Below are 14840 nucleotides of genomic sequence, written 5' to 3' on the forward strand. Positions count from 1 at the left end.
GATGCTTACCATTGTGCCACAGTGCTGCCCTCTTATCATCCAGTGAACACTTAATTTGTATTTAGCAGACTGCTATCTTACCAAAGTTTATGCAGTTGGACCATTGTATACTCACAATAAGGGCTGTGTGGTTCTTGGTCCGCACCGCCTTGTGCAGAGCTGTTATGCCATCCCTGGTTCTGAAATCTAAATGTGCCCCACCATTTTTCAGCAGTTTGATCACCTCCGCACATCCCTCAAGCTGTGCAGCCATTGTCAGTGGGCATTCTGTTACCAGACAAATAAACATAAAAACAACAATGAAAAATCATCATTACCTTACAAATAGACTAACAAAACTCCTAACTGTAGACAGTGATGAAATAAAGAAATTTGTTCAGTATTGCTGTGTCTTGCGGTTTGCCATCCATTCTACCAGCATGAGATTTAATGAAAAAAAAGGAACAGGCATAGGTCTTGTATCAGCACTGAACAGCAGGAGTAAACAGGGGAATTAAGTGGACTATCTCAGGGAAGTGCACTGAAGCTTGGTATAAAGGCCTTCTTTTAAGTAATATAACCACAGAAATTACACCAACCAAGCCCACTGCACGAAAGATTTAACCTTAAGAGCACACTACCCGCACTACTAAGTAGGCTTCTCTAGGTGTTGTATCAGCTGCATGACACAGGAAGAAAATCAACATACAAACAAAATAAGTTGTTTTAGAGTTCAAAATCAGTTACTCAATTTGTGACCAATATCCCACAGAGCATTTAAAAGTACTTTTAACTATCCAATATGTGACGTGTGGAAAATAAAGAAGTTGTTCTCAAAATGTGGTAAGGCATAAATAAATTCAGTATAGCATAAATGTACACTAAACTTTTAAGGAAAGAGTTTGGCTTGGTGATGATTCCTTGACCTGTCTTTTGGGCACTGTATCATCTATGATTTTGTGTTTTGTGCCTGTTTTTTCTGACAAAGGTTTTTGAGTATTGATCTTCCTTAGTTTGGACAAGAGCTATGCACAGTACAACATCTGTAAGACATGTATTATAAGCGAAGTTAATCTGACAGATCTGCTGTGAACGTTCAACAGAGTATTTCCAGGGTCAAAACCACACAAACCAAGATTAAAAAAAATATTTTATTAACGTTCTGATTAAAAGGTCTTCAGTCATAGTCACACAGATGGTAGCTTCTCACCTTTGGCTCAAACTGACAAAATCTCTGTTACTGATATACTGAACCAATCTTTTACTTACGAGTGGAACACATTCTTTTAATTTTAATATTTACTTTTGTTTATATTTGTTTTTAAACTTTAACCCTGTATGCAACAATCCAAGGATCCTTATAGTACATTCCTTTTTCAGAAGTGCTGAAAATGAGAGTGAAAAGAACAGGGGAACCTGTCCAAACTTACTAAAACTAGCTATGGCATAGATGTGAAGACAAAGACTTCACAGCAGTCACTTTCTAATTTTCCACAAACATTACATATTTTTACTGTTTCGTTTGGAAAAACTACAATTCCCAAATATTGTCATTCACCTAGACAGGCAGGTATTTTAAAAATGATGTGGTTAAGGGGAAAGCAATATTTTTTTTTCTTTTGACATTGACATTTTAGAATAATCACATTTCTGAATTTGAATGAGGTGAATAATCTAAATTATTTGCAAAAGACCATGTGTTTTAGATGAAAAAAAAATTAAAAGGTTCTAATAAAACAGTTTAGATGAAAACTAAACTAAAACATTTTTAAAATTGAAAAAAAATCATGGAGTCTTTTAATCTTTTTATGTATTTGTTACGTTTGCCTTCCTGCTTTATCCACAATGAAATTTATTGTCTTAGAAAAAGCAACAGACATAAAAGTGACATAACAGTGATGTGAAAGTGCCCCAGTACATTTTGAGACCTCTTTAATTCTGTATTAATTAAATCTGAAAACAGATTAAAAGTATTATGGCAGTCCCTAATTTAGTTTGAATTAACAAACCAGGAAAGAGTGCTACATTAATGAAAATGCTTACATTTTCAATTCTTTTTTCCAGGTCTTTCTATTGCTGTTTCCCATGGGTAAACAATATTGATTAACGATCTAATAAATCTGGGCAACTGAAAACCAAAACAAATCTCTACACCAATTTTCTGGCTCAATAAACTGTGCTGAAGATCTGCATTTCAAGGGCATCTGTTTCTTACAGGATATCTTCATTCCCATGGTATTGACCAGAAGCGATGTTTCTTATTTACAGTAGTTGACATGTCAAATAAAATACTGTTCTCATACCTCAGACACTCCTCACACAGGAAAGTTATTATCGTGAATTAATGCAATTTCGTCATCGAAACAAAAGATTAGTGTTCTCAGATTGGTTAAAGGCTTTCTTAAATCATGAAAGTCAAATGAGATGTACAGTATAATATTCATTAATATTTTATAATCAATACTGCAACCCGGTTTCACTCAACAACACTTATTATGTTTAATTATTCATTTGGCAGAGATTGTGGCATACAGTCCATCAGGTAAAACGTCCACCATTACTAATGTAACTCTGACTATACTGTAGCTCTTTCTTACTGTGTAACCTAATGTCTGTTAAGTGTTTAGTAGTCTGCAATACATACAGTACACATATTGTTACAAATTTGGGGTTACAGAAAATCAGGAAATTGACCAAATGGTTTAGTAAATAATTAAGATAATCATTCATTATCCCCAACTTGTAAGTGATTTCTCCAGAATATATCCGAGCAGTTGGTATAGAGGCACATGAATTCTTTATTCTCTGGCACAGCTTTGGTGAAAGAGTGATAATCCAAGCACACTTGGTTAAACAAATGTTTATTAACAATGACAAGACAAACACTATACTACAGACAACAACAACATACAACACAACTTTTTACACAAGTATTTACAGGGTGTTTCAGAAGCCTAACATCCTATGCATGCAAAAAACCTCTGATTGCTACTAAGTACTGAACTTTATTAAATAATGCCCACAAAAACCATAATAAGATACAAGCTGCCTTCTTAATGAAATTAAACCTGCAGTTAAATATCTCTCTCTGCAAACTTGGATGCCACAAAATAAATGGGATCCTTTCTCCCTATTGTAAAACTGCACCCACAAGCAGGAAAGATGTCCCTAACCGAGGTATCTTTCACCAAGGAAACCCAAGTTTCCTAAAAATGCAGAATAACAAGATCACTCAAGCAAGGGTCAAACACTTAGCTCCTAACAACTTTTGTCTGGGTGATCATGAAGTTAGCCAGTTAGCCCTTGGCACAAGGTTCAAGTTCCAGACTCCTCCCTCTTCTCTCTCTTCTTCCCAGCTTCCCCTGGTCTTGTCCTTTCTCTTTTCTCTCTCGCTGTAATCTTAATGTGATGCAGTGTGATTCTGAACTGCTCATCAACAATCATTAACCCCAAACTTAATTAACTAGGCAAAACAAGGTAAACTTTACAATAATATTTTGATCAGGGGACCCCCCCCCCAACATCTCCGCAATTGTCGCCTCTGCTTTGAAACTGGAGGTGGTTACACTGTCAGGAGTCACATAATTGATCTAAAACTCTTGGAGACACTTCCTAGCCACCTCAAGCTGAAACAATATGTTTATCAGCATCATATTTTATAAATAAGATCTAAAATCTTATATGTCCATTTATGCAGTATGTCTTATTTGAGGACTGTTTGATGATGAGATTTAATTGCATGCCAGAAATTATAATAACTCCACTCTCACTTGGTATTTTCCAATTGTGTAAATAACCAAACCATGTTTCTTTTAGCAACACCTATTCTATATTTTTTTGCCAATTGTAAAATGTAGATATACTATATATATAGTTGCCAGCAGCCATGTCACCCTGCAACTTACAATTGGCAACTCACTGAAGATAAGCAGGTGTGAGCCTGGTCAGTACCTGGATGGGAGACCTCCTGGGAAAAACTAAGGTTGCTGCTGGTAGAGGTGTTAGTGAGGCCAGCAGGGGGCGCTCACCCTGTGATCCACGTGGGTCCTAATGCCCCAGTATAGTGACGGGGACACTATACTGTAAACAAGCGCCGTCTTTCGGATGAGACGTAAATCCAAGGTCCTGAGTCTCTGTGGTCATTAAAAATCCCAGGGTGTTTCTCGAAAAGAGTAGGGGTGTAACCCCTGGCCAAATTTCCCATGCCTCCTAATAATACCCCTCTATGAATTGGCTACATTACTTTGTTCTCCTCCCTCCCCCCTACCCTCCGACGGCAGGCGGAGCGACACGCTGGTTGGAGTATTCTCGGTCGCATTTAATGGCAATGTCAGCTCAAAGATTTGGCTCAAACCACCAAATGGAGATGGGCGTGCTGACAAGCGGCCCCTGCTGATGCGGGATTAACGCTAGGATGAGAGAGACTGTATATTATTTAGTTAAATAATACTCAAATCTCAAATAAAACTCCATGTTGAAGGAAGGGCTGAAATCATAATGCTCAGGCATGCAACATTTATTTCCACTATGATCAAATACGAAACCCTTTCTCTCATGTGACCTTTATGACACTTCAGGGATTTCACCATTTGCAAGAAAAACAAATGTCCTTTAATAGTACATTTATTTTATCTTTTTAACTGAATACACATGTAAAAAAAATCTATTTTCTATTTAGTCTGTGCCTAGAGAAAACATATGGAGTACGTCCTAACACTCAAAGTGTCTCTTTCGAAAAATTAAGAAAGCAAACCGTGGTATACTTGAATCAGACAAATAAAAAAGCAGAAGCAGTAAACGACTTAGCCTCCTCAAAACTAAAGAGCACATCAATATCTATGAGTTTAACTTCTACTAAAGACTGCTATTTAAAAGTTGACATATGGTATAATAGACTGAAATATAGTTGAAATCAGTATGTTAGAGTGTTTAAAAAAACACAATTACTGATGTAATTTATTATATTTACAAAGCTGTTAACATTTTTCAGTTTGGAAAAATAGCTTACGGAAACAGTTTGATCAATATTTACAAATCAATGTAGGGCGAAGAGAGTCAGTAACAGAGTTATAGGCATTATTGTCTACCATTTCCCTACCTTGTGCTGACAAAATGAAAAAAAGATTTCATAACTTGAGAATACTGAAAACGAATACAAAACGTCAGTCACACAGAAACAATAAAAGTCCATGCCCTTTCTACTGTTGTGAGAGAATGATACTGGGTTTGAACAATGTGCAAAGCATTTCTCTAGCTTCCTTCTCCACCTAGAAGACAGGGTGCTCAGTTCATCACAGAATGCTTCCTAAGAGATGCTGACATAACCTCTGTCCTTCATCAAAGAAAGCTTAATGATTTAATACAACTAAGGATTGTGTTTATTGCATGAAATAATAGTGTGGCTAATTTTGTTTCATTTAGATTATCTTTATGTTTGGGCTTGGGTTAAGGTTCAGGTTCAGGGTGATTGTCCGAGTTATAGAAGGGCCAAAGAGACGTTGCTGCTTATTCATTGGAGACTAAACTGGTACAATGTTCAAGATGTGGACTATAGCTAATGTGCAAGATAAAGTACTAACTGTAGCAACATATCTATAACTGTACTGGGTGAATCACTGTCAAGCGTTCAGCATTTCCCTGGTTCTCATGTGGTTTTGATAGACTTCACACACAAAAAAGCTTTTTTTCAGTGAAATTGTGAATGTCTGGAACATTGTCAGATATGGTAGTTTCACAGATCCTAATTATCCTTAATCTTGGACTTCCTGATATTTATTTAGCTAAGCAAATAACACAAGTGCTAATTAGAGTGTAAGATGTGAAAGTAAAATACATGAGAGTACTGTGATCCTTACACTGAACCAGGGGATCAAACTGTACTTGTCTGTACAAGCGGAACATACTATATTATACTATTGTGCTAGGCACAACCATTACATAGTATTATTTATTTGTCTCTTAGTTTTATACATATTATTACAATACCCATATATACAGTAATTGTATAATGCACATACAGCACTGTAGTATTGCCATGTGAGGAAGAGGATATATATCAGGATATTAGGATTTCCCATTAAAGTATTGGGTTCTTTAAAAGTAAAACACTGGGCTGCCTTGGGATGTATGCACAGCCTGGCATTTTCACTGAAGCTGTATGGTCAAACAGTTGCACTCATGTTTGACTACAGTAGATCTAAGTCAATGGCAGTTAGATCAGTAAGTCAGCTTTTTAAAAATATTAATAAAGAATGCAGGATAAAAGACAATACAGTCTTTAGTGATGGAAAAAAAAGAAATAAAAGAGAGTTTTTTTCTTTCATAGACAGGTAGTACAGAACCTCCATATAATTTGAATACTAAAGAGACTGGCGTTAGGCCTCAAGCAAGGAACTGTTGTTTGCATTTATGAAAATACTGATTTCTTATGTGTGGTATTCACCAGTGTTAAAGAAATCTCTTATTTTTAATGATGCTTTATATTGAATAGAGACATACAGTAGGTTATCATTTTCCTAGTATTTACATCCATTTTAAGAAGAACTTTTTTTTTTATTTCGTAATACTGTACATGGGTTCCATCTCCTCCTTATGCTATTCCATCATAAAATAAATTTCTATGTTCTGTGTCTGTAGAAGGCAAACTCTGATTATCGTGGATCTATATATCCAGTATATATAACCACCAATCATTCCCTCCATTTTCTAACCACTTCCTCCAATTCAGAGTCGCTTGAGAGCCGGTGGATGCAAGACAGGATACACCCTGGATGGGATGCCAGTCCATCAGAGGACATGCACAGACACAGATACGCACTCACTCTCACCAGTGCCAGTTTTTGCAGAAGCCAATTATCCTACCAGTAGGTTTTTGGACTGTGGGAGAAAACTGGATCACCTAGAGTAAACCCACATGAACAAGGGGGAACATACTGTACAAACTCCATTCAGATAGCACCACAGATCCAGAGTTCAGCCCAGAGCCCCTGGGCTGCAAGACCAAGCAATGCTATACACTGCACACCAGTGCTGCCCATATTTATACAAACAGTAATAGTCTGAACTGTGTTACTGTGAATAATTGTTTATCAATTTTAAGTTTGCTGCTTGGTAACTAATACTGGTTCATTATTTTGTCATTTCTATTTTATCTCCCTTTTTCAGATATTCACAACCCCTTTTTCTGTTATAGTACAATTACATAGTATTATTTATTTGTCGTTTTTTTCTCTCTTTTGTAATTGTTTTCCAAATAAGTAGTAATCAGTGTATCATGACCAGATGCTGATTTAGCAAAACCTATTCACTATCTTTCAAGTAAAGGATATTTTGTAAAGGAACAAGTAATAGGTTTATTCCATGCTGAAAAGAGAAGAAAGAAAACACAACGTTTTGGCCATGGAGCCTTCTTCTGGTGTGAAATATTGTGTTTTCTTTCTTCCCTTTCCAGCTTGGAATAAACCTGTTACTTGTTCTTTTGTAGCTTACGCATGCTGATGCAGCTACAGTACCCACCTGAACTACTTCAGGATATTTTGTAGCCTTATTAACCTGAATTATTTAAAATACATTGTACATTACATATATCTTTGTTCAGGAACATGGTTTATCCCATGCTGAAAAGAGAAGAAGAGAAACACAACATTTAATCTGTGGAGCCTACTTCAGGTGTTTGTTCCCGTGCAGCCTAGTCATGAAGACGCAGCTACCTACTTGTACTACAGTACAGTACATCTCTGTTCTGTTTAAAATAATTTTGTGGCATCTTTCTCAAAGAGAAGTGAAGGTGATGTTAATCTACACAGTATATATCTACTCCTTGTTATATACAAACCCTTAATTTATTAATTTATGCTACTGCAAAAATGTGAATTTTAATACTGTACTACATTTTCACTATACTGAAGAAGAGTTTAATATTTTTTTTTACACAAGGGTGGACAGAAGGACTACACCTAAAAATATCACAACCGATCACCACCCACTATTCTTTGTTTAAAAGGAACTGTTTGTTCATCTCCTCCCTGTCCATCAAGCCTTTGTAATTTGCCATCTCCAACTGCATAACTGTAACTATTGCTGTCTTTATCAGAGCTTAAACTGTAGTTCAAGATACCAGACCAAGAGTGTGAGTTCATATGTAACAAAATTCTAAGTTTCTATGCAATACAAGCAATCTTGTGTCTTGTGAACCAAATGTTATCTCTCTTGATCAACAAAATCAATATAGTAGGACTTTTCTGTATATGCTTTATGAATATACTTTTCAAAGCAATTCATATACTGTATGAACTGTATATAACACATACTGTAACAACGCAATTCTTCAACAAAATTTAAATGAAGAACATCCAGAACTAAGCTCTCTCTCTCTGTGTGCCAAGGCTCACCTTTAGTACAGAAGAAAACAGCTGAAGGATATTGGACCACTGCGACAAACCCAGTACAACTCCAATGCTATTAATTTCTGTATTTGTAATTCCTGAATGAATGCTCACCCATTAGTATCACAACATGTAAATTCAGGTTAATATTGTTGTTGTTGATGGGGGTGTGCATGTATTGCTGTTGTATTAATAGATTGAATATTTTATATTTATAATATTTTCTTTAATGACTTAACTATAATGACCTATTATGTTAAAAAATATCCTTTTTGATATCATAAAAAACACTAGGTACAATTTCAGAATGATCAATAGTGTTTAAGTCTTGGCGACTTTTGGGATCAGGAGGACTTTGTACATATACAGGTTGTATGGTACTTGTACCTGTACAAATGTATTTACAGATCCCTGCAGTGCCAAATTCTAACCATTTTCATGCAAAGACAAACCCTTGTCAAACCTACTGTAGATCTGTGACAAGATTAAACAGGAGTGCAGCATTGGAAAGAGATACAACACCACAGAGAAGGCTGGGTATGGGAGACTGTTACAATAATATTAAATAATTCCTTTCATTTATATAGCACTTTTCTGGACACTCCACTCAAAGCGTTTTATACAGTAATGTATGTAGTGGAGACTCCTCTTCACCACCACCAATGTGCAAAACACCTAGATTATGCGATGGCAGCCACAGCGCGCCAGTAAGCCCATCACACATCAGTTATCAATGGGGAGGAGAACATATGGGGAGTAATGAAGCCAATTCATAGATGGGGATTATTAGGAGGCCAAGTTCGGTAAGGGCCAATGGGAATGCTGGGGTAACATCCCTACTCTTTTCGAAAAACATCGTGGGATTTTTCATGACCACAGAGAGTCAGGAGCTCGGTTTTATGTCTCATCTGAAGGAAGGCACCTTTTAACAGTATTTCCCTGTCACTATACTGCGGCATTAGGACCCACATAGACTGCAGGGTGAGCACCCCCTACAGGGTGGCCCCTCTTAACACCACTTCCAGCAACATCTTTCCCAGGAGGTCTCCCATCCAGGTACTGACAGGCTCACACGTGCTTAGCTTAGTGAGCTGCCAGTTGTGAGTTGCAGGGTGATATGGCTTCTGGCTATGTTCTCATGACATCAAGCAAACCTGCCTGTTGTGTGGACTATAGAAGGTGCAAACTAAATCCTGGCTAAGGTTTTGACTGTAGCTTCCACAGGGGATGAATAATTGACCTTGTTAATGAAACAAAATAATGTTAGCATCTGTTGTAAAAAGTGCCAAATTTAAACCAAGTTATTTTACTTTGAAATTGGTCATCACGTTATACAAATATAACATAGTATATGGGATACTGCTGCTCTGGGATTAGTCCAAAGTGGCTGCTTGAGAGTGACCTGGTACTTTCCTGGCCTTAATAACATTTTCTAATCTGACCAACTAAAAGAGCTGAACCTTTCTTGTACTGAAAAGAGAAGACCATAACTTGCCTTAATTCCAGTATTCAAAATTCTCAACGACATTGACAAAGTCAATGCAATCGATATCTCCAATCAAAAGTCAAACACAAAACACAGGACGCAAAAAGAAACTTCGGGAAAGTGCATTTCTAAAGGAGAAACTTTTTTACGCAGTGTTCAAGTTGGATGAAACATGTTGTCAAAGCTAAAACCATGGCTTTTTTCAAAGGACTGCATGAAATCCTTGTGCTACGTAAGCTACTAGTAGTTAAATGATCTAGATTGGTCAAATGGCCTCCTTTCAATTGCAAATCCTCATTTAATTACACTAAGAATCCTTTACTAGGTGGAATTGCAGTATGGCAGTTAGCACTCCTGATTACAGGTTCCTTCTTGTAGATTGTGTCCATGTGTGTTTTTATAATGTGATCTCATGTTCTCTCACCCTACAAAAATGTAAGGTGGCTAGTCAACTGTTGTCTCTGAATTGTTTGTGTGTGTGTGCCCTGTGATGGACTGCCAAAATTGTGCAATTAAAATATATATTAATAAAAAGGAATATATTATAGCTACAATTCACACCAAACATTTTTTTTGCCTAGATAAACTGAACTGAGGCACCTAGAAAGAAACAATCAGCAATCAGTTAATGACAACTAATTCACTTTTAGAAGATGCAACCATAAAAAGTTATTTAGAAAATCCTGTAACTGCAACTGACCAGAGAATATTTTGTACAGTTCCATGGCAGAGGAAATTAGTTTTCTAAAATGTATTGGGTCTGATAGGGGGTTTAAGTGCTCTTTTTAGTACCATTTAAAAGACGTGTAGGGCCCTAAATATGTACATGGAAGCAAATAGAAGAGCTGCATGTAGAATTACCCAGCAATAAAAATCCTTCAGACATCTCAATACTTCCAGGAGGCACATGCTACCAGACAATATGCTTTCACTTCTGGAACGCCTGGGTGCCAGAACACAGGCTGTAGCCTTTCACTTTAAATCCTTTATTAGTTGTTGGTTGCATCCTTGTGTGGGTAGAGCACAGGCGGAAAGGTCAAAAGAACAAGAGCATAGCAGAACCTGTGCACTGTAGGTAGATACATGTAGGGTGGAAAATTACATTGACTGTACTGCCAAAGAGAGCCAACAATTGGTAATTATTTAGCGCAGACTTTCCCTACTGTAATGATATTGAGAAGAAGTTCATACAGAACATAGCTTTAACTGATATTGCCAATAAAATGAAAAGCTCTAGATATAAATGTAATAGATGCAGAATTCATGCCGCTTCATCTACTCAGAGCTTATTTTTCTCTCAAGTGACATTTATGAGTCAGTCTCTTCATCTTCTTGCAACATTCATGTTTGTTTCCAGGAAATATGTTATTATTATTATTATTATTATTATTATTATTATTATTATTATTATTATTATTATTATTATTATTATTATTACTACTACTATAATATATAGATTTTGTTTCTGGGTATCATTCTGCATGCGTGTTCTGCCCTTTTATAACAATTTGTTGTAATCAACCCCATATTGTAGGAGATTATAAGTCAGACAAATGGCTGTTTCTAACTGGTCAGGTGTTCTCTGTTACATTAGTTGTGAACACTAAAAGAGCTGTGAATGTATAGCCTTGGTTGCAACCTTTGGCATTGACGTTTGAGTTACAAGGCTTAAACCAAGATGAAATCTAAAATGTTGTTTAAGATGAAAAATCAAACAATTGTGAAGATGAGTGCAAAGAAAACATTGCAGAGAAATTTTACATTGCAAAAAATTACAATGTGGAATGTCTTGAACAAGAAAGAAACTATTGGAGGAGTAAACAATCGATGAAAGACCAGGTGGTCCGAGGAAGACGACAGCAGATGATGATAAAAAAATGAGAGCTTTGAAGAAAACCTCTAGAATAGGGTTTCAGACAATCTCCAGGGTGCAGGGGTTAAAGACTCTCAATTCACTGTGCAGATGGGTACACGGTAAGATGCAAACCTCTCATCAACACTAAAAAGAGAAAGGCCAGATCAGACTATGTGAAGATGTACAAAGATGAGTCAGAACTGTTCTGCAACAAAGCTCTACCTTTATCAAAATGATGGAAAGATAAAAGAGTGGAGAAAGAGAAGAACTGCAAATGATCTTAAACACAGCACCTCATCTGTGAAACACAGTGGAGGTAGTGTTACGGCTTGGACATGCATGGCTGCTTCTGCAACTGGCTCACTGGTCTTTATTGATGATGTAAATGATGATGGCAGCAGCAGAATGAATTCTGAAGTGCAGAGAAACATATTGTCTGCCCGTATCCAAAAGAATGCCTCAAAACTCACTTGACAGCAATTTATCCTGCAGCAAGACAATGACCCCAAAACATACTTAACCAAGGAGTTCAGCTTGAAGAAGAAGTGGAATTTTTTTACCTGGCCAAGTAAATCTCCTTTTCTGAATCCTACTGAGTATGCACTTTCCTTGTTGAAGAGGAAACTAAAGTCAGATAACTCCCCAAACAAGCAATAACTGAAAGTGGCTACAGTTAAAATCAAGATTTAATGTTGACAGGTTGCAAACAGCATAAAGGGCCATGCAACCAAATACTAACTTTACACTAGTTTACTTTAAGTAAGTTAATTTGTCCTAGCTGACATGAAATGGAGGATTAAACACAACAAATGACATTGTTTTAACATGACTAATCACACAGTATACCCACAGAAATATACAGAGATAAAAGCTGGCATTATGTATTGTTGCGTCACATTTATCTTATGATCTGGAAAACAAATTTCAATACTACACAGCAAAGATGTAGTTTTATGCTGCTTTATATTGCTCATTTTGTTTGGCTGACGTACTGTATAGTATAAATTTTCCTTCATTTAAGCACAGAAAACATGAGCATTGGGTAAATGAATGACGTAAAACATTCATACCATTATTTATCAGAAAGAAATATATACATCGTCATACACGTAACTACAACACTAACGATATCATGTGTTTTTACCTTGATTGACAATGTTAGTGTAAGTTTACATTTATCTTAATTTAGCTATGTATCAAAATAATATCTTTGAAACATCAATTTTAGAAACACACACACAGAGTTCTGGATTGTTAGGCCCTTTCTCCAATCCTGCACATTCCAGGGTTGCTAACCCTGAAATCACCCATTTTGTTTTTATTGACTTACTACATTAAACCACCAATTTATGGGAACAAATTATTTTTTATGGACACTATTCCTATTGTAAAAGCATGTGATGGGGGTGCCCACTCACTGTGCATTTCAATGTATTTTGGTGCATGCTGGCTTTTCATTTTCCTATTTTCCTATATGCAACAAAAACAAAGTCTTCAATGGCTTTTAAAAAACAGCACCATCCTTTTTCATAAAAAGCAGACATTTTTGTGTTTAATAGATTTCAGGAGAGTTAAAATAGGGAAGTATTAAAATTTTACAGACCATCTATAATTGTATGGATGGTTGGTAACCCTGTCATATTTTCAGCATAAATGCTCATGTAAATGCAGTTTCTGCCTATTAACAGGAACAAATGTCACACATTATTGACTTGGAGCACTTGCATATCTCACTTCTTGAATTTTTATTTATGTACCAATCTACATTTTAAGGGGATGTTTTTAAAGCAATATAAAATGTAATTCCTAACACAATCCACAGTTGGAGTTGCAAAAGCAGCTTGACTTTTATTTAATTTTGCAGGACTACATTTCAAGTGTTTTCTTATATAAATATCATGTTTAAAAGCTGTAGGCATCTTTTTGTCAGTTATATTTTACAGTATACAATTACATTTTATTATGAATTGTTTGTTTTAATTGATTCTTAATACAATTCCTATAGCATTACTTATCCCAAAACATGCCAAAGTTCTTTATATACTGTATAGGAAAGGACCAACTTCAACCAACACTGAAGTGCAGCACCCAACTATATGCAAATCAAGTACAGTGTAACAAAAAGTTACTGTACAACTTTTGAATTGTAGGAGAAAACTGGGTATACCATATTGTTCGAGTGTGGGGTTGCTCAGAACATTGGGGTTAACACCTTAATGGAGTTACTTTTTGGTTCATAACAATTCAACAAAACAAGAACTTGGCTGAATCTCTCATCTACAGCACAACACCTGCTAAAGCACATTATCCCCTATACAGATTCATTGTTTTTTTAAGAGGCATATTGATTTAAACTTATTGATTTTCCATAACTACATAACGTACCAATCTGGTTTTTCTTCGAGTTTTTCCATCCCAGTGACAGACATGGCCATAGTTTCTAAACTCCCATAGCAGAAGAACAACAGAAACTAAACTCATCCTGAAACTAGGTTCACACCACCCCCCTTCTCTCAGTGACCGACTTGTTTTCGCATAATCTTTTCTATTCTCATGCAGGTTTTGACTTCACACCTTTCTTCGCCTTTCTGCATTTTGCATTTCCTGAGTGGCCTCTCTGCCCCTCCTGTATCCTCCCCTCTCCCAGCTTTTGTTTTTCTGTGCTCTTTAATCTGTGCCCTCTGCCCTGTCTTTCTCACACCTGAAGAAGGCTTCACAGCTGAAACATTGTGTTTTATCTCTTCTCTTTTCAGCATGGAATAAACCTATTACTTGTTCCATTGCAGACTACGCATGCTGATGCAGCTACCCTCCTGAACTACTTTATGCTTCCCTACACATACTGTATACAGAAGATATAAATTATGTGTCAACATAAACACAAGTCTTTTCAGAAGCAGCCTCTTCAAGCTGTTACCCATTTTACAATTATAGTTTATAGCTTTGCTGCCTCCATGTAACACTTTGCTGTTGTCTACATTACATATCATGTAATCTACAGCATCTACAGTCTTTGCTAATCCTCCTATTTTATCGTAAACCTGTATACAGTATGTATGTATGTCATCGGCAAACTTAACCAGCTGCTAACTATACCAGAATCAAAGTAATCAATATACAGCACATTAAGAAGAAC

At 36.4% G+C, this 14840-nt stretch overlaps 1 protein-coding gene across 5 annotated transcripts in view; it reads right to left on the reverse strand.

Moving 5' to 3' along the window:
• The window catches only part of shank3a (SH3 and multiple ankyrin repeat domains 3a), a 666415-nt gene that overhangs the window by 341073 nt on the left and 310502 nt on the right, over window positions 1–14840 (reverse strand). For all 5 annotated transcript variants that reach the window (XM_088647094.1, XM_088647093.1, XM_088647091.1 and 2 more), the window contains one exon: window positions 116–267. In XM_088647094.1, the coding sequence (XP_088503220.1) occupies window positions 116–267 (152 nt within the window). The remainder of the gene's footprint in view (window positions 1–115; window positions 268–14840) is intronic.

Source organism: Lepisosteus platostomus, chromosome 9 (genome assembly GCF_059453375.1).
Source record: "Lepisosteus platostomus isolate fLepPlt1 chromosome 9, fLepPlt1.hap1, whole genome shotgun sequence".
In the NCBI taxonomy this organism is placed as follows: domain Eukaryota; kingdom Metazoa; phylum Chordata; class Actinopteri; order Semionotiformes; family Lepisosteidae; genus Lepisosteus; species Lepisosteus platostomus.